Genomic DNA, 20784 nt, shown 5'->3' on the forward strand with positions numbered 1-20784 from the left:
AGCCTGCTTCTCCCTCTCCCTCCGCCTGCTGCTCTCCTTGCTTGTGTGCTCGTTTTCTCTCTGTCTCTGTCAAATAAATAAATAGAATCTTTAAAAATAAATGAACAAGTTCTTTGCAGGCAAAAATAAAACAAGATGAAATCAGAGAAGGAGACAAACCATAAGAGACTCTTAATCATAGGAAACAAACTGAAGGTTGCTGAAAGGGAGCGGGGGTGAAGATGGGGTGACCGGGTGATGACATGAAGGAGGGCATGTGATGTTATGAGCCCCGGGTGTTATATAAGACTGATGAATCTTTAACTTCTACCTCTGAAACTAATAGTACATTATGTTACTTAATTGAGTTTAATTTAAAAAATTAAAATGTTAAAAAGTAAAAAAAAATTTTTTGCAGGCAGAAAGAAAATAAACTTGTAAAATTTATTTCTTATAATTTCTAGTCCTCAATCTTATAAAGATATTTATACTAGTTTGCTTTCTCTTGAGTCTTTCTTCTTCAATCCTATTGTGAAATTAAACTGCTGAAGTTAAGGTTTCTAGTTTCAAATCCGTGGAATAGCATAAATTCATAAATTTTTATTCATAGAAATAGATCTTTAAGAGTCATTGGTTCCAGCTCCCTTATATTACATCTCAGGAAGTGGCAGCCCAGAGAGGTTAAGTAGCTGCCCAAGGGCCCAGTAAATTAATGGGGGATCAGGAAATACATTTTATTTTGTTTATTTTTAAGTATTTTAATTTTAATTTTAAGTAATCTCTATACCCAACTATGTGGAGCTTGAACTCACAACTGCGAGATCAAGAGTCATGTACTCTACCAACTGAGCCCACCAGGCATCCCAGGAAAAACATTTTAAATCTCTAGTCTTCTCTAGTATTATCATACATTATTTTTAGATAACCCTTGTAGAAAGAATAAACAGAGTATGCTTGTCAGTTATAGAATTTATCTCTATTTAAATGGAGTTTCAGAAAATGGCACCCTAAATGAGAATATCTTTATGAATATATTGGACTGTTTTATAAGTCATATTTTTTTCCTAGAAGATCTCAGTCCCTTAATGTATTGATTTCTCGACAGTCCTTTTCTTCATAATATTGTTGCTGTACTTCGAAGGGATGGGGCATTCTCACTAAGCAGGGAAGAGTGGTACTATCAGTACTCATCTTAAATGTTAATGAATATATTTTAAATTTTTTTTAAAGATTTTGTTTATTTATTTGACAGAGAGAGATCACAAGTAGGCAGAGAGGCAGGCAGAGAGAGAGGAAGGGAAGCAAGCTCCCTGCTGAGCAGAGAGCCCGATTCCAGGACCCTGAGATCATGACCTGAGCTGAGGGCAGAGCTCAACCCACTGAGCCACCCAGGCGCCCAATAAATATATTTTATTTTATTTTTTTTTTTAATTTTTTTTAAGGTTTTATTTATTTATTTGAGAGAGAGACAGTGAGAGAGAGCATGAGCGAGGAGAAGGTCAGAGAGAGAAGCAGGCACCCCGTGGAGCTGGGAGCCCGATGCGGGACTTGATCCCGGAACTCCAGGATCATGACCTGAGCTGAAGGCAGTCGTCCAACCAACTGAGCCACCCAGGCGTCCCCCAATAAATATATTTTAAATAGAAAGTTTTAATTTATCTCCCCGCACTATGTTCTTTTTTCCATTTCCTCTTTCTCTGCAAAGAACTCTGTGGCTATGAGTTACAAGATAGCTCATTTTTCAGTATTTTGTGCAGTAGTAACTTCATCAGTTGGAATCATTTGAAGAGGTTTCTGTTTATCTCATTCATATAAAGGCTACGTTTCAACACTGTCTTGTTTGATCTGCAGAAGCGGTGATTGTAATTCCTCTCAAGTTGTATTTATCTTTCTACTTTAGAAGCTAAAACAGGAACTGTAATTGCTCTTTAATCTTTAATATACCTATTTGTGACACAGAAATCTTAGTCCCTACTAGCTGAAATTATACTCAGAAGATGTAACTGTTGTTTTAGGCCTGAGGTACAAAAAAGGTGCTTTAGCTTTTAGAATAGGACTGGAGGTAGGGAGAAAAGAACTGACACTGGTCTTGAACTTAAACTGACACTGCATACTGAATCAGCATTTGATTATGAGGAAGTTGTGAGCGAAGAGAAGAGGAAGATGGAAGCTATACGGTAGAATTTGTGGTTACTTAGATGTAGATGTTTGGCATTAAAGGCAATAAAAATGATCTCCTTCTTCAAATACTGAGTTAAAGAAAAACCTGTATTGCTTGCTGCTGCTGGAACTTGAGAGTAGTGTTGTCTTCAGGATATTTATTAAAAAAAAAAAAAAATAGAAGAGATGTGTTCCTTTGTGTTTCTTTGGAGAATTGTTAGAACATAGTGTATGAATTGAAGTAACTGCTGACAGAATTTTCGAAGTATTGCTTGCTTTGTCATAAGCCTAAAACATCCATCATGCCTCATTGTTCTAAGATTACATGTTTAGACAGATTCTCCTGATTAAATTCAGCTCTGTACACGGCGGACACTCAGCTATAAGCCTATGGTCTTAAAATGTTATTGAACAGAATTTCAACTCAGATCAGTTACAAAATGCTCTGACCCATGGGATTTTATAGATGGTTAATTTCCTTTTAAGAAGTGTGATGCTTATGGTGCGCATCTCTGGTGGTTTTAAGAAATGTAAGCTGGCTTTTTGGGGGAATGCATCCTTAAGTAGGAAAGTGTCTCAAATTGATTTTCTGTGTCTATTTCAGTCAGCACTTTGAACCGCTCTTACGTACCTGGCCCCATTACATCCTTGTGGTCAATAACTTTCTCTTTTCTCGTGGCTTACTTCACATATTAAAATAGCTTTCTGTCCATTATTATTTTGGTGTGTATATTTTATCTCTGATCCAGCATAATGCTGAGCACTTGGTAGATCTGACTGGAAATTTTTTTTTTTTTTTAATTTGTTTGACAGACAGAGATCACAAGTAGGCAGAGAGGCAGGCAGAGAGAGAGAGGAAAAAGCAGGCTCCCTGCTGAGCAGAGAACCCAACGTGGGGCTCGATCCCAGGACCCTGGGAACATGACCTGAGCCGAAGGAGAGGCTTTAACCCACTGAGCCACCCAGGTGCCCCTTTGACTATAAGATTATTTGAAAAGATGCCGACTTGGCTTGGTCATCCCAGACTCACGTTGTCCCCACTTCATACTTCGTTTAAGAATCTGCTCTTGGGTGTGCCTGGGTGGCTCAGTGGGTTAAGCCTCTGCCTTTGGCTCAGGTCATGATCTCAGGGTCCTGGGATCGAGCCCCGCATCAGGCTCTCTGCTCAGCGGGGAGCCTGCTTCCCCCCCTCTCTCTGCCTACTTGTGATCTCTCTCCCTCCCTCTCTCTCTGTCAAATAAATAAATTAAAAGTTAATTAAAAAAAAAAAAGAATCTGCTCTTGGAGAGAGGTTCCCAAGACCACCTTCTCTAAAACAACAACCCCACACGACTCTCTTCTTATACTCTGCTTTGTTTTTCTTCAGAGCACTTTTCTCCCATCACCTGATGCTCTCCTATGGGAATATAAATGCCATAAAAACAGGAATTTTGTTTTGTTCACTGTGGTATCCATCCCTGTTGCCCAGCAAGCACATAGTAGGCACTCAGTGTTTTCGGAAGGTATCATGAAGGTTAGAAATTGTGCCAGATATCCTGTGGGATATAAATACACATTAGAAATGGATTTAGTCCTGTGTGCGCAGATAGCTAAAGCACAAGATGGGTTCAGACGGTCTGAGAACTTCAGCAAATAGGCTGTGGGTATTTTAGTGGCTTATTACTTCTAGCTGGCTTCGTAGGAAATGACATTTAAGCTGCGTCTTCTTTCAGACTGGGGAACCAGATAAGCAGAGGCTCAGAGGTGGGAAAGTGAGTAAGGGTGGTATGTTATAAGAAAAGATGACATATTCAGTTTGGCTAGAATATATTCCTGACAAAGTAAGAAGTCAGGTAGAAAGGTAGGTTAGATCCAGGGCAGTGGAAAGTCTTCAGATCAAAGCTGAGTTTGGGTTTTGTCCCGCTGGCACTGTAGAAATTGTTATTTTCCCTCCTGAAAGGGCAGTTAGTCGGTTTTGTGTCTGCCTCCAGCTCAGGTCATGATCCTGGCTCCCTGCTCAGCGGGGAGTCTGCTTCCCCTCTACACCTGACCACATTTGTGCTCGTGTGTGCGTGTGTGCACGCGCATGCTCTCTCTCTCGTATAAATAAACAAATAATTTTTAAAAAGGGCAATTATATGGCATGATTGGACCTGTAGAGGAGGAGATTGAAGACCCAAGTCTGTTTTTATTATTATTAGATGTTTTATTTTAATCCAGTATGTTAGCAAAGTGTTAAATTAATCTCAGATGTACAGCGCAGTGATTCAGAGTTCTGTACCTGATTCAGCGCTCACCACCATAAGTGCACTCTGAATCCCTTCACCTAGTCCACTCCTCCCCGCACCCAGCGCCCCTCTGGCAGCCACCAGTTTGTTCTCTAGAGTTAAGAGTCTGTTTCTTGTTTTGTAGGTCTCTTTCTTTATTTTCCTTTGCTCATTTGTTTCTTAAATTCCACATATGAGTGAAATCAGAGGGTATTTGTTTTTCTCTGACTGACTTCACTTGGTATTATCCTCTCTAGTTCCATCCATGTTGCAAATGGCAAAATCTCACTTTTTATGGCTGAGTAACATTTCGTGGACATACATATATACACCACATCTTCTTTATCCATTCATCTGGACAGTTGAGCTGCTTCCTTGGTTTAGCTATTGTAAATAATGCTGCGGTAACCATAGATGTGTGTGTGTGTTTATACTTTTTGGGGTTAAGAACCGGTAGTGTGATTACTGGATTGTAGGTCAGTTCTGTTTTTAACTTTCTGAGGAGCCTCCGTACTGTTTTCCACAGTGACTGTTCCAGTTCAATTCTAGTCAACACCCTCACCAACACCTGTTGTTTGTTGTGTTGTTGATTTTAACCATTCTGTCAGGTGAGAGGTGATGTCTCGTGATGAGTGATGTTGAGCATCATTTTGTATGTGTGTTGAAAGACTGAAGTTTGAATTGTAGGGTAGGTGGGGGAAGGTAGCAAGGAACTTATATTAGAATAATAATATAATTTCGGGTACCTGGGTGGCTCAGTGCGTTAAAGGCTCTGCCTTCGGCTCAGGTCATGATCCCAGGGTCCTGGGATCGAGCCCCACATTGGGCTCTCTGCTTGGCGGGGAGCCTGCTTCCCCTCTCTCTCTGCCTGCCTCTCTGCATACTTATGATCTCTCTCTCTCTCTGCGTCAATTAAATAAATAAATAAATAATCTTTTTAAAAAAAATTTAAAAGTGGGAAGACAACAGTGGTCAGCAAATTGACAAATAAATCCGATACGGAGAATAAGGGAAATGGAAGAAACCAAGATGACTTTAAGGTTTTGAATTTGTGAGAAGTAAGATGGTGTTGTCATTAAAGAGAACATGAAGCATGAAGTAAGAACAGATTTGAGAAGGAAGATTAATTTAATTTTGAACATGTTGCTTTGAGGTGCTAGCATTTGAGTGGAGGAATGTGGTTGGCAGTTGGAGAGCTACCAAGGCTTGAGATTTGGGAATCGCTTGCAGGGTAGTTTCTGAAGCTTGAGAATGTGAAGGAAGAGTCAGGAGAGCACATGGAAAAAGAAAGGAAAGTGGCGGAGAACATATTCTTGGGAAATAACTGTTAAGAGAACAGGAGGAGAACCAAGGGAGGACAACATTATAGGAGTCCAGAAAAAGGTCTGTGGTAACCTTGAGAGTGTGATATATATCTTTTTAGTCATATCACACATTGTTCTGTACTGTTTAGCATAGTTCTTTCTTTTTTAAAAATATTTAAGTGATCTCTACCTCCACTGAGGGGCTCAAAATCATGACCCTGAGATCAAGAGTCACAGGGTCTACTTACTGAACTAGCCAGGTGCCCCATTCTGTGATATATTCTTGGTCTTTCTGCTTTTTGTTTCTTTTTTGATAAAATAGCAAAAGTTCTAACAAGCCATAATCGAAGGATCTCAAAGTGTGAGGAGGACAACAGTTAAAGGAGCTTAGGGATTGGATAAGTGCTCATCTTCGTATCTCACACTTGATCTACATAGCATAGGAATTATTTTAGACTGTCTTCAAAGAATATATTATCACTTTTGTAGTGCTTTCAGAAAACAAATCAGAAACTAGAAAGAATAACTTGCTAAAGTGCAAGAAGACAGATCTTAGAACTGAAGCTGATTTGTTGAAAGCTGACTGGAAAGATTTCAGTAGCATTTTGTACAAGAATCAGGGCTAGGAAGACTTGGTGTCTTTGGTGCAGCATATTATATAGCAAAAAAGAGAACAATCTCTCCGTGAAAGAGAATTTTTAGGTACTCAAATTTGATCATGAATTGACTTGAAATTTTGTAATCCACTTAAGAGAAGAATAGACTTTTGAATATAAAAATACTAATGATTGGGACAAGGTGAAAATAAGTACAGACGGTAGCTGGTTTGGCATATAATAGTATCTAAAGCATCTGTCTGTCTTACTCTGTGTGGCAGCACATTAAAGATAAGATAATCTGATTAATGGACATACCTCAAAGTAGAGGCATCATCCGGTGTGTTAAATTGGTACTATGTGGCATCTTTTTTTTATTGACACAGAATGTTCCATTAATTTCAAGTGTACAACATAGTGATTCGATAACTCTCCATTATTCTCTGTGGCATCTTTATGAGGTTATTAGAGTAAAGCTCACTGATGGGTAAAGCATGCAGTAGCATATGCACGCAGGTAGAAATTGTCACATGGTTTGGATGCTAACATTCCAGTTTCGGTATAGGAAGAACTGTTTTGGTAAAACTTAACCTCTTTAAGGTCTGATTTAAGTGAAAATACTTGTTATGTCTGGATATTCAAATTGAAAATTGTAATTTATTAATTTATTTTTTAATTTGGATGAGTGATATGATTAGCTTTAAAATCCAGAATAATGGGGATCCTGGGTGGCTCAGCTAATTAAGTGTCTGCCTTTGGCTCAGGTCATGATCCCCAGGGTCCTGGGATTGAGCCCCGCATTGGGCTTCCCTGTTCCGTGAGGCGTCTCTTCCTCCCCTTTCTCTGCCCCTCTCCCCACTCATGCGTGCATGCTTGCGCGCTCTCCCTCTCTCTTTCCCTGTCTCTAGCTCAGATAAATAAAATCTTTAAAAAAAAATCCAGAATAGGGGTGCCTGGGTGGCTCAGTGGATTAAGCCACTGCCGTCGGCTCAGGTCATGATCCCAGGGTCCTGGGATCGAGCCCCACATGTGGGGCTCTCTGCTCAGCCGGGAGCCTGCTTCCACCCCCCCCCCCCCCGCCGCCCCCCCGCCTACTTGTGATCTCTGTCTGTCAAATAAATAAATAAAAAATCTTTTTAAAAAAATCCAGAGTAGCTTATGCGAAGCAGAAATAGTATATTTTGCTTTTTTAATATTTCCTTTCTTTTGTTTGTGAATGATTTTTTTTTTAAGATTTTATTTATTTATTTGGCAGACAGAGATCACAGGTAGGCAGAGCAGCAGGCAGAGAGAGGAGGACGCCACCTCCCTGCTGAGCAGAGAGCCCAGATGCGGGGATGCGGGGCTCCTGGCTCCATCCCAGGACCCTGGGATCATGACCTGAGCTGAAAGCAGAGGCTTTAACCCACTGAGCTACCCAGGCGCCCCTGTGAATGATTGAAAGCCTTAAAATCTATTATTGTTAAATTTTCGATTTACTATAGGACATCTTTTTGAATGCGGGGAGTAGGAGTGGACCTAGTGAATGCAACAGTCTTCCCTGTGTTAAATATCTGCATCTTTCATATGATGTTAAGACAAAAAGAGTTTCTGAAGCCCTTCTTTGAACAAAGATAAAAATTAGAGTATTTAATAGTGTCAACAGCACATTCCTTCCTGTCTTCTTTCCTAGTTTTATGTATCTCTGAATAATACTTGCCAGAAAGTATATTTGAAGAGGTTCTTTGTAAATGTGTGTTCATGTTCATATTAATTACATACCTGATATGGTGAATTCAGCGCATTTAAAATAGAAGTAATTTTATGTGTTTAATTATTGCACTTCTGATCATTTGTAGGCGAAACCTAACCAAACTATCCCTGATCTTCAGCCACATGCTGGCAGAACTAAAAGGAATCTTTCCGAGTGGACTCTTTCAAGGAGACACATTTCGGATTACGAAGGCAGATGCTGCTGAATTTTGGAGGAAAGCTTTTGGGGAAAAGTAAGTCTCAAAATAATGAATTTGGTTTTTTGGTTTGTTTTGTTTATGTGTTTGTTTCTTAAGTAGGCTCCCACATGGAGCCCATTGTGGGTCTGGAATTGTGCTGAGACCCAGAAGTTAGACGCTTAACCACTGAGCTACCCAGGTGCCCCTCAAAATAATGAATTTGAACTGTGAAGAGTTAAAGCTAAAGTTGTGGCCTTCTGCTTAATTTTTTTTTTGATGTTTTAACTTTTTTTTTTTTTTTTTAAAGTAAACTGCAGCCTCAGTGCGAGGCTCGAAATCACAACCCCAGCATCAAGAGTTGCATGGTCTACCAAGTGAGCCTGCTGGGTGCCCATTTATTTTTTTAATTAATGAAATAATTATATCATGGGAAAGCATAAAGAAAAATAATGAATGCGTATGTACAGTAGGCCCCCCCCTTATTGGCAGTTTTACTTTTCGTGGTTTCAGATACCTGAGGTCAGCTGTGGTCTAGAAGCTGATGGTCTTCCTGGTGTATTAGCACAACGTCAATAGTAGTCTAACACTGTCTCAGTGCTTGAGTCCTTCCCCTCACTCCATCTCCTCAATGTAGGCATCTTATCTCATCCTGACTAGAAGGGTGTCTATAGCACTGAGATGCTGTGAGAGAAAACCCACATTCACGTTTCATTACAGTATATTGGCTATAATCGTTCTATTTTGTTATTGTTGTTGTCGTACTGTGCCTAAATTATAAATTAAACTTCATCATAGGTGCGTGTATAGGAAAAACCCCAGTATATGTAGGGTTTGGTACTATCTGCCTTTGCAGCCATCCACTGAGGATTTTGCAAAGTATCCCTTGCAGATAAGGGGGGCATATTGTACCTACCTCCCCATGTTTTGGAGGTTCTTTTTTTTTTTTTTTTTTCCTGTTTTGTTTTTTTTTTTTTTTTAAAGAAATCTTTGTAGATTCAACTGATACCCAGGCTCTTATATTGAATATTTGTCTGTCTCTCTCCCCATCCATTCCGCTGTTAATAGATGTTTATGTTTCACATTCTTCGCGCTCACAAACTGTGCCACAGTGAACAGAATTATTTTTGTCTTCATATGCAAGAGCTTCTAATCACAGTTACATGCCTAGGAGTGAAATAGCTGAATCAGAGAGTTTCACGTCCTCTGCTTTGCCAGATATTGCCTAATTGCTTTCCCCCAAAGTGGTTATACCAGTTTATATCCCTGTAAGTAGTCTACACAAATTCCATAGCTCTACAGTTGGGCTAACACGGGTAGTGTGACTTGGGTATAATATTTTGCTTTCTAGTCCTAATGACAAAGGAGATTGAGCATCTTTTCACAGTTATGACCAGTTGGGATTCTTACTCTGACTTGCCTGTTCCTGTTCCTAACTTGTCCATTTCTCTACTGAGTAACTTGTCTTTTTCCTATTGAAAGACACTGATTGTTAGTTACCTTACGTTACAGATATCTTCTCCTAGTCTGTGGCTAGTTTTCTACTTTGTCATATTGTCTTTTATTGTATAGAAGTTTTAAATTATATAGACAGATTTATGTGTTACACTTATGCTTTTAAGTATTAATATAAATGTTGTATAGCCTATGAAATTTTGGATCGAGGAACTGAAAAAAAAATAGCAATACAGCTTTTTAGTTGTATATACAGATCCTAATATAAATTTCCCTTTGGATGCCTTCTTTTTAAAAATATGCTTAAATGTAAAATATAGAATAATCAGTGATTTAAAAACTTTGTTAAAGAGGATGGGAATAAATTTAACTTTGTTCCTTTTAACTTAATAACTCCATTAGAAGAGTTCAAAATGCCACTTTATCTCTTAATTTCTAGGCAGTGAGTACATAAACTTTTCAGAGTCAGTGAGCTTGTGTTTACATAAAGATCTTGAGAAATAGAAATCCCATAGTATCTTGTGCTAGCCTTATCTGGGGTTTAATCACTCTTACATTAATAATTTATTCCTCCTCCCTATCAGAACTGTGTTCTTCCTGTGTCTTAAGCCTATTTCCTCCTATCTAGGCCTTGAGATTATGAGTTCCTCAAAGAACTCAGGATGTTTTATATGCTTTTAAAAAGTTAGTTTAAATGTAAGCTTTTAAGTTAGTGAAGGCCTGGCCTCAGATGACATTTATATAAAAAGAGTAATCTCTCTCTTTCCATGTTTCTCTAAAGAGAACAGCTGTGTGAAGAAAGATGAGAAAGGGAATTAGTTTATGACATATTGCCAAAGAATAGTGGGAAAAGATTTCTCTATTACTAATTTCCTTATTAGAAAGTTAAGAAATATATTATTTATTCCCTTTCTTTTCTCAATCCAAAATATAACTTAACTTCTTTAAGAGAATTGAAATTGATATTGTGACCTTAATGTGGCTTTCTTGGTTATTATGGCAGTGCACAGCATTGTCTGTTACCTCACTCTGCCTTCCCTTTCACCCCTGCTTCCCCATCTAGGACAATAGTCCCTTGGAAGAGTTTCCGACAGGCCCTTCACGAAGTGCATCCCATCAGCTCCGGGCTCGAGGCCATGGCTCTGAAATCCACTATTGATCTGACCTGCAATGATTATATTTCAGTTTTTGAATTTGACATCTTTACACGACTCTTTCAGGTAGGATACTAAAATGTTGGCTAAACTAGTTGCTTCTTTCCTAAAGGGAGAGCTCTTTAAAAAAATAACATTTGGGGGACGCCTGGGTGGCTCAGTTGGTTAAGCAGCTGCCTTCGGCTCAGGTCATGATCCCAGCGTCCTGGGATCGAGTCCCACATCGGGCTCCTTGCTTGGCGGGGAGCCTGCTTCTCCCTCTGCCTCTGCCTGCCATTCTGTCTGCCTGTGCTCGCTCGCTCTCCTCTCTCTCTCTGACAAATAAATAAAATCTTTAAAAAAAAAAAAAAAATTTGGAAGTTTACATATTGTACAAAATTATTTTTTTTTAGGATTTATTTATTTATTCGACAGACAGAGATTACAAGTAGGCAGAGAGAGAGGAGGAAGCAGGCTCCCCACTGAGCGGAGAGCCCGATGCGGGGCTTGATCCCAGGTCCCTGGGACCATGACTCGAGCCCAAGGCAGAGGCTTTAACCCACTGAGCCACCCAGGCACCCCTGTACAAAAGTATTTTTAGTCAGTGTAGAAATTATAAGCAAAAAAACCTCACTACTCAGTTTTTATCTATTTATTATTAAACACAATAACTATATAATGTGCTTTCTTCTCCTCACATTTATAATCTCTCTTTTAAATATTCTTTGCATCGTTTAAATCATTGTAGAATGCCCAGAAAATGGGTGTAATCTGATCTATTTAATCAGTTTCCTGTTGTTGGACATTTATGTACATTTCCAGCTTTTTCTCCTATTGTATTGAAATTCTTGACTGTTATTATTAACGTGCATTGATGCTTCAGAAAGAGCTCTTTTCTTTCTCTCTGTAAAGATAGTATGTGTATGCCAACTGGCATCAGCCTTTATTTGCAACTTCTTAGTTGTACACGTGGGCTCTGCTGTTGGTTAGAACTTCTGTAAAATGTCTTGAATTTCATTTTATAATGAAATTTCTTTCTACAAGCATATATTTGTTTCTTCTTAGCTTTTCTGAGTTCTTACATCTCAAACATATTTCTCTCAAAGTAACCATATAATTGAAAATTTGTGACAATGAATGGAGAATTGAGGTGGTTTTCTTTCTGTTCTTCCTTGCTCTGAGGACAGTGGGATGTCCTGAGCTAAGTGGTCTGATCGAGCTCTTGTTCCCTTAGCCCTGGTCCTCTTTGCTCAGGAACTGGAACAGTCTTGCCGTAACTCATCCTGGTTACATGGCTTTCCTGACATACGATGAAGTAAAAGCTCGGCTCCAGAAGTTCATTCACAAACCGGGCAGGTCAGTGCTGGGAAGCAAAGGTGTTTATTCTCCTGAATTCTATGCTTTTGTGACCTCTGCCAGGATAGAGGAAATGTGATCTTGGATTAGTTTCCCGGTGGCTCCGTTGCTGCACTGGGATTGATGTCTGTTTACCAGAAGAATTGACTTATTCAGATCTTAGGATTTGATAAATGTTTTCAAGCCACTTAAGAATTGAACTTACGTATTTTTTGCTTTTGGTCTGGAGTCACTGTAGAATCTATTATTGATGATCCGTTTGATTTTTGTCTCTGTCTTGCCTTCCACCCTAACAAAAGCATATAAAATGTTCTGTTCATCTCTGTTCTCAGTTACATTTTCCGGCTGAGTTGCACTCGTCTGGGTCAGTGGGCTATTGGGTATGTCACTGCTGATGGGAACATTCTGCAGACGATCCCTCACAATAAACCTCTCTTCCAAGCCCTGATTGACGGCTTCAGGGAAGGCTTGTGAGTATCTGCTATTTGCCCCTCGCTGGAATACAGGAATTTAGGGGTTATAAAACTTAATCATCAGTGACTTGATTCTAGGTGTCTTCAGGACTGAACATTCAAGAAACACATTAACAGGTTGTATTATTTTAACCTTCAGGTTCTGTAGGACTTTTGTTGTTATTTAAAAGGATTCTTTGAGTGAAATGATTTTTCTCTAGTGCTTTAGTTATTACCATGTGTAAACTGTATCTTTTTCCTTTTCCAGATGTTGACTTATTTCCAAATCTATATTTGAAAATATGCCAATTATCAGGAAATGTTACCAGTTATTTAACTAGCCCACATTAGAGTGCTTAGATGTTTTTAATAAGAACAGGCACAGTGGCCTTCATATGCTCTAAGCATTTTGGTTTGGCAGTATTTCTTCAGGCTTTGGGCTTTTGTAATCTCTGCTAATATTGATAAGTAAGTTCTTACTTATTCCAGAATGCTATTCCTTTGGGAACGCAAACTGATTATCGCTTGGTAGGCACTAAAAATACTAGCAGTTGACCAGCTGTCAGAAAACTACTTGTGTTTTAAAGCAACGAGGAGAGTCCATTTTCTGCGCCAGCGTTGGGGCTGAAAGGGGTGCTTCCCCACACATCAGAGCAGGCCGGCACTCCGGGCTTCCTGGTAGCTGGTCTCATGGGCTTCCTTTGCTTCTTGTTACATTTCTTTTGAATTGTTGTCTTTCCATGTTAAATACCTGGTAAACAAGGGCATTTTAGTCCTTTGGTCAAAAACAGATGGTGCTTAAATTAAGAATGTGGGGACACCGACATAACTCAGTGGTTAAGTGTCCAACTCTTGATCTCAGCTCAGGTCTTGATCTCAGGGTCGTGAGATCGAGCCTTGTGTCAGGCTACACGCTGGGTATGGAGCCTACTTAAAATATAATAATTTGTATTTTATGGCTATCCATAGATTAAAATAGGGGTTGGGCCAACTATGGCCCATCAGCTAGCTGTTGCAGTATGGCCTGGAACTAAGATGGGTTTTCCTTTTTAAAGGGTTACTTTAAACAATAACAACCAAAGAATATAGGACACATACTTCTGTGGCTTGCAAAGTCTAAAATATTTATTGTGTGGCCCTTTACAGAATAAGTTTGTCAGCCACTTAGTTTAAAGATAAAGCCTGTGGCCTTGTGGCCTAGAGAAGGAGCATCATTGTTTGGAGAATATCTTCTTGGAACTGTTCTGTGTTACTTATTTTTTGAAGTATTTATCTTTGGTAAATACAAAGATTTACCTTTGTACCTTATGCAAAGTAGCCTATTTATGTATTTGAGAGAGTGTGCATGAGCGGTGGGAGGGGCCGAGGGAGAAAGAGCATCTCAGGCAGACTCCTGTGCTGAGTGCAAAGCTGATGGTGCAGGACTCAGTCTCCCCACGCTGAGGTCATGATGTGAGCTGGAATCAGGGGTTGGACGTTTAACTGACAGAGCCACCCAGATGCCCCCACAGTTGCCCTTTTAAAGATTTTTTTTTTTTTTTTTTTTTTTTTTTTTTTTGACAGAGATCACAGGTAGGCAGAGAGGCAGGCAGAGAGAGAGAGAGAGAGAGGGAGGAAGCAGGCTCCCCGCTGAGCAGAGATCCTGATGTGGGGCTCAATCCCAGTACCCGGGATCATGACCAACCCACTGAGCCACCCAGGCACCCCAACACAGTTGCCCTTTTAGATGAGAGAATGCCCAGCTACTATTTTGTCTGCATTAGCCAGCAGTTATAAATTGTCTTTAGTAAAACCCCAAGGCCGGTTACTCTTTTTACAGCTATCTGTTTCCAGATGGACGGAATCAGAATCCCGACCTGACAGGCTTATGTGAACCAACTCCCCAAGACCACATCAAAGTGACCCAGGTGAATTTTGTTTTACCTCCTCACCGTGTCTCTGGAGGCAAGCTTTTGTCCTCGACACAATTCATGGTAGAGCAGTACAGAGTGATTGGAACACTTAGGTTTTAAACCATCGACTAGCCTAGTGGATTTATGTGTGTGTAGTTTCTCTAGAGAACTTGAAATAGGACCAAGATCGTGTGCTTTCTGTGTTGGTGAGAGAATTGTGACCACTGTTGGGGCACTTCCATAGAAGCCAAATTTGTGGGGGGAGTAGCAGTCTGGTTTTCCTGGTGTCAGTTGAAGGTTGAGGTCATTCATTTGTTCGACAGATACTGTAGTTGGCTGAGTAGTCTCTTCAATTTCTCTTTATTAAAGGAACAATATGAATTATACTGTGAGATGGGCTCCACCTTCCAGCTGTGTAAAATATGCGCTGAAAACGATAAGGATGTGAAAATTGAGCCCTGTGGACACCTCATGTGCACGTCCTGTCTCACGTCCTGGCAGGTATGGCTCTAGACCGTGTGCTCTGCTGTGTAATCCTCGGAGGAACTGGGAGTTTTGTATCCTCTATGGAGAGAAAGGATGGTCTGGTTTGTGGGGGAGGTTTTAAGCTTCTGGTTTCTTTTTTCATCTTTAGGAAATGTATTTCCATATTGTCCATACTTACAGATGAGCCTTTGACCGTCTCCCATTTGCTCTGCAGGAATCCGAAGGCCAGGGCTGTCCTTTCTGCCGATGTGAAATTAAAGGTACTGAGCCCATTGTGGTCGATCCGTTTGACCCTCGAGGAAGTGGCAGCCTACTGAGGCAAGGAGCCGAGGGAGCTCCCTCCCCAAATTATGAGGATGATGATGATGAACGAGCTGATGATTCTCTCTTTATGATGAAGGAACTGGCTGGTGCGAAGGTGAGACTTCAGGTTCAGAGACTGGCAGACTCCACTGTGAGTTGTGTTCTAAAGGAATAGAGAGCATTTGATGACATCCAGACCACAGGAAGCAATAGTAGCTGACTATTTACTGAGCATTTACTATGTGAGAGAGGCCATGCTGAGTATTTCCCTTTTTCTAACTCCTATAATCCTGTCCTCGTATATACTCAAATAACCCAAGAGTAGGTGCTCTTATTTTCATTTAGCAGATGAAGAAACCAGGGCACGGCAAGGTTAAGGAACTGGCTGAAAATTACATAGCTGTGGCCACACGTTCTGGCTTCAAGGCCCATGCTCTGTGTCCTAGAACTGGGCTTTCCTCAGCTCGTTGGAGAGAATGAGAGGGGATAAGACAGTGAGGCCCTCTTGCGCTTCTCTGAGTAGGGTCTGGTGTTCTGGTGTTCTTTCCTGCGGGTCCTGGCACCGGAAAGTTAGATTGCTGAGGGGAGGGGCACTGTTAGTAACCAAGGACATGGCGACCAAAGTGACTGGAGGGTGGCAGAGGAGGTACCAGGTAGAAGCTAAGCAAACTGGAAAGGCCCTAGTAAAGAGAGGAAACATATAGACTAAGAAAGATGGGATCAAATTTTGTAACATCGGTGGGTAGGGTAACACAGGGATCTGCTGACTAATTAGAAGGAAGGGAGTCCTTTGAAGATGGTAAGCAATACAGGGCAAACAGAAGGTTCTAATGTGCTTTTGATTCTCTAGTTGAGGATTTTTATATAAATTTATATAAGGGCAGCCTTCTTTTATAATAGTACTTTACTGCCTGACACGTGGTAGATGGAAAGAATGGATTTGGGGAGGCCCCTGGGTGGCTCAGTTGGGTGAGAATCTGACTTGATTTCAGCTCAGGCCATGATCTTGGGGTCCTTGGCTCAAGCCCAGCTTTAGGTTCCATGCTCAGCGGGGAGTCTCTTTGGTATTCTCGCTCGCTCTCTCCCTTGGCCCTACCACCCCAGCCCCCAGGAAAAGGAATAGATTTGATCTCTTAAATGATTTGATCCATGTGTCTCCTCCTCTCTGTCCTCAGTGCCACTGCCTTATTTCAGACCTCATCATCGTCTCTTTGCCCTGCTGCCAGCACCGGAGAGCTCAGCGCAAACCTGACTATCCCATTCCTTTGCCTCATACTCTGATGACTTTTCGTTACTTAATGGGTTAAGCAGTTCTCCTTTCCTCCAGCACTTTGCCCTTAAAATCCTTTTTGCTTTATGTTTTGTGGTTCAGCAAGGCCAAACCACTAAAATCTCTTTGTGCTTTTGTCTTGGTAGTTTCTTTTTTCTTTTTTTAAAGAATTTTAAAATTTCTTTTAGAGAGGGAGCTTGTGAGCAAGGGAAGGAGCAGAGGGGGAGGGAGAAGCAGACTCCCTGCTGAGTGGGGCTCAATCCCAGGACCCTGAGATCATGACCTGAGCCGAAGCTAAGGGCAACTGAACCACTCAGGTGCCCCTGTCTTGGTAGTTTCTTCGTAAGTTAGTTGAGTTTTCATTTCCTAGGACGCCTTTCCAGACTGTTCCTGCTTCCCCCACCCCCAGTTCCCATGTGTTTACATATACATCATTTCTAGGTCTACCCAGGTGTCTCTGAGACACTGAGTATGTCTGCCATAGAACTTACTACCTCATAATATCGTATTAAATATATTTTCTGGTATATTATAAATTATAGAAGGCAAGAGCCATGTCTCATTTGTAATTTACTGTTCAAAATTGAGCACACAGCAATTACGTTGAATGTTTGGAAATTGAAACAACTTTAGTATAGGAGTTAATAAATCTATGCTTTATCAATAGCAGGTAGTTGAGGAAGACTGGAATGAGCAGTACATTTTTGGTTTTTTGAAGTGGACAGATTTTTTAGTTTTGGCCCCTTATAACAGGTTCTTTGGGTCCATTTTAAGAGATTAGTTTGAGGGACCACCTGGGTGACTCAGTTGGTTAAGCGTCTGCCTCTGGCTCAGGTCATGATCCTGGGGTCCTGGAATCAAGTTCCACATCGGGCTCCCTGCCCAATGGGGAGTCTGCTTCTGCCTTTCCCTTCACCGCTCTCTCCTCATGCTGTCTCTCTCTCTGTCTCTCAAATAAATAAATAAATAAATAATTTAAAAAGAGATTAATTTGATCTCTAAAGCAGTTTTATATGTTCTTACATAGATTTCTTCTGTTCATTGATGAAAATTTATTGGTAACTCCTGGAGTATTAGGGAAGCTGAATACTAAGATAAGTGATTTTTCCTGGCTATATTTATTTGAAATTAAAATTACCCTTTTCTCTTCATGAAATTCTATAGATGAATAATACTTATTGTGGAGAAACAGGCATCGCATTCAGTGTTGATGTGGGTACAGATTAGCCCATCTTTTGGAAGGACAGTTTGACATCTATCAAAATGCATAATGGGCACAGTTTGAACTAGCAATTCCAATTCTAGGGATTTATCCTAAAGAAATCATCAGATAAGCACCCAAAGATACAGATCCAGTTTTTATAGCATTATTTGCAGTAATGAAAAATTCGAATCAACTCACATGTCCAGCAGTTAGAAATTATGATACACCCATGTGTTTGTATTCTGTTGCTGCCATAACAAATTACTACAAATTTAGCAGCTTAAAGCAACACAAGTTTATTCTGTTACAGTGTTGAAGGTCACAAGCCCAACACGTGTGCCCTCCAGCTAGATCAGGGTAGATGCAGGTCTGTAGTTCTTCCTGTAGGCCCTAGGGGAAGACCCAGTTCCTTTTCTATTTGGATTTGGCAGTGTTTAGTTGCTTGCCAGCTGTAGGATTGAGATCCCCATGTCCTTGCTGGCTGTCTGCTCAGGGTATCCCAGCTTCTAATGGTCAGCCACACTCTTTGGCTCCTGGATTTCTTTCCTCTTCCTTCTGCCTTCTCTCTGAGGTTCTCTGCTGTTAAGGACTCATGTGGGATGTGAGGGTGGTATGGCTGCAACATCTGTCACCCCACTGATCACCAGGGTTGATTTGGCCAATCTGGCTGGTGAGGCGGGTGTCCCCTTCCTCCCTCACAGCTCCATGTGCGTCTCTCCCAAAGCTGCATGCTTGGTTGAAGAGGATGACCTTCCCCAATAGAGGAGAGGACTGGTCTTCGGTTGGAGTATACGAGTAGCTGTACTCCGCTGCTAGAACCTTCAAACAAGCTCTCAAGGACTCATGTGATTAGATTGGGCCTATCCAGATAGTCCAGGATAATTCCCCCATCGCAAGATCCGTACCTTCAGTCACATTAGCAAAGTCCCTTTTACCAAGTAAAATGACATGTTCAGTTTCTAGGTTTCGGGGTGTGAATAAACATCTTGGGGCTGGGGGATGGGAAATCCTCATTCTGCCTGCTACAGTCCCCATAATGGAATGCTCTGCAGAATGAGTTCGGTGTACGTATACTTAAGTCGAAAATTGCCTAATACTAAGTTTAAAAAATAATTGTATATTATGTGTAGTATCACCTTATTTCTCTTAAAAAAATGGTTGTAAAAAAGTTTTTTTAACATGCATAGGGGAATAATTGACTACCCACTGAATTGCTGTAATGTTTGAGGGCACAAGTTTCGAGGACTTGGACTTTATGGGATATTTGAGGGTTTTACAGTAAACATCGTATTTTTGCAAGGTGTCCATTATGCTGGGTAAGAGGCTCTTTATTGGGTGCTGTAAGTATTGAGTGAGATAAGAAACCTGAAACAAAGGCCTGCGAGGAGCTAGTGGTTGTATTTGAGGAGAGAGCGTGCGTGCGGGTGGAACAGTTTACCACAGGCAGACAGCGTGCGCTGTTGCAGATGTTGGGTCCACACTCTAAGTGCTGTAGGGCTGTAAAGAAAAGAAAAGGGGGGCGCCTGGGTGGCTCAGTGGGTTAAAGCCTCTGTCTTCAGCTCAGGTCATGATCCCAGGGTCCTGGGATCGAGCCCCGCATCAGGCTCTCTGCTCTGCGGGGAGCCTGCTTCCTCCTCTCTCTCTGCCTGCCTCTCTGCCTACTTGTGATCTCTGTCTGTCAAATAAATAAATAAAATCTTAGAAAAAAAAAAAAAAAGAAAAGGAACTCTTTTCCCATAGCTGATCTGTATGAATGATTTTAAATTTACTCATTTAAATAAAAGTCATAAACGTACACTGGAGAAGTTCAAATACAGAAAAAAACGGCTTCGTGCATGGTGCTGTCACTTGGCCATTCTGTAATTTATTTAGTTTCTTAATGGACGTTCACATTATTTCCAGACTTACACAGACTGATACTCTTTTCAGGTCTGTAGGTTAAATTCCTGGCAGTGGAACTGCTGGATGAAAGTGAATGTACATTTAAACTCTTTGATGGAAGAAAGGATATAATTAGGGGAGGGGCGATAGGAATTGGGCAAAGTCAGTGCTCTTGCATTTCTTAGTTGTTCAGTAGGTGCTATGTGGGTGTCTATTATTCTTTGTATGAATTAAATTTGTTATAAAATATTTAACTTTTTTTGAGTAGATAACTAAAATTTATCCCTTTTTTTTTTTTTAAGATTTTATTATTTATTAGACAGAGATCACAAGGCAGGCAGAGAGGCAGGCAGAGAGAGGTGGAAGCAGGCTCCTCACCGAGCAGAGAGCCCGATGTAGGGCTCTATCCCAGGACTCTGAGATCATGACCTGAGCCGAAGGCAGAGGCTTTAACTCACTGAGCCACCCAGGCACCCTAACCCCACGTTTTTGTCCTAAAATCACTCCTGAAGGTGTATGAGACTAGCGGGGTGCCTAACTTGTCACATCCCGGGTAGCTGTCAGCGGGAGCTTTTTTTTTTTTTTTTTTTTTTTTTAGATTTTATTTATTTATTTGTCAGAGAGAGAGAGAGAGAGAGAACACAAATAGGCAGAGTGGCAGGCAGAAAGAGGGGGAAGCAGGCTCCCCCCGTTGAGCAAGAAGCCCGACGTGGGGCTTGATCCCAGGACCCTGAGATCATGAACTGAGCCAAAGGCAGATGCTTAACCCACTGAGTCACCCAGGTGCCCCTGTTGCTGTTTTATTGCAATTTTGTTTTTAATGCAGTGAATGTACTTATTACAAAATCCAATTGACAAACGCTTGTGGATTATTTGGTAAGTTTAAAAGACTTGCTAGAAGGCTGGCAGAAACCTTGGCTCCCAGCCTCTGCCGCCTTCAGCTCCTCTGTGGGCTCTGCTCAGATTTGTGGGTTCTCAACACCTTTTATACCATATACTTCCAGTGCTTTCTTTTGCCTCTTCAGTGTCTGTTATCTGTTCACTTCAGGTGTTGTAGAAAAGGATTGATTATCTTCCTCCTTCCCACACCTTATCTCACCACTATGGTTACTTGAGTGTTGGTTTTTTTTTTTTCTTGG

General features: G+C 40.9%; 1 protein-coding gene across 2 annotated transcripts in view; it reads left to right on the forward strand.

Annotated features, from left to right (window-relative positions):
* Positions 1–20784, forward strand: part of CBL (Cbl proto-oncogene) — an 85847-nt gene that overhangs the window by 39798 nt on the left and 25265 nt on the right. For both annotated transcript variants that reach the window (XM_047693791.1, XM_047693793.1), the window contains exons 3-9: positions 8124–8270; positions 10732–10888; positions 12036–12157; positions 12490–12627; positions 14429–14516; positions 14871–15002; positions 15202–15405. In XM_047693791.1, the coding sequence (XP_047549747.1) occupies positions 8124–8270; positions 10732–10888; positions 12036–12157; positions 12490–12627; positions 14429–14516; positions 14871–15002; positions 15202–15405 (988 nt within the window). The remainder of the gene's footprint in view (positions 1–8123; positions 8271–10731; positions 10889–12035; positions 12158–12489; positions 12628–14428; positions 14517–14870; positions 15003–15201; positions 15406–20784) is intronic.

Source organism: Lutra lutra, chromosome 10, assembly GCF_902655055.1.
Source record: "Lutra lutra chromosome 10, mLutLut1.2, whole genome shotgun sequence".
In the NCBI taxonomy this organism is placed as follows: Eukaryota; Metazoa; Chordata; class Mammalia; order Carnivora; family Mustelidae; genus Lutra; species Lutra lutra.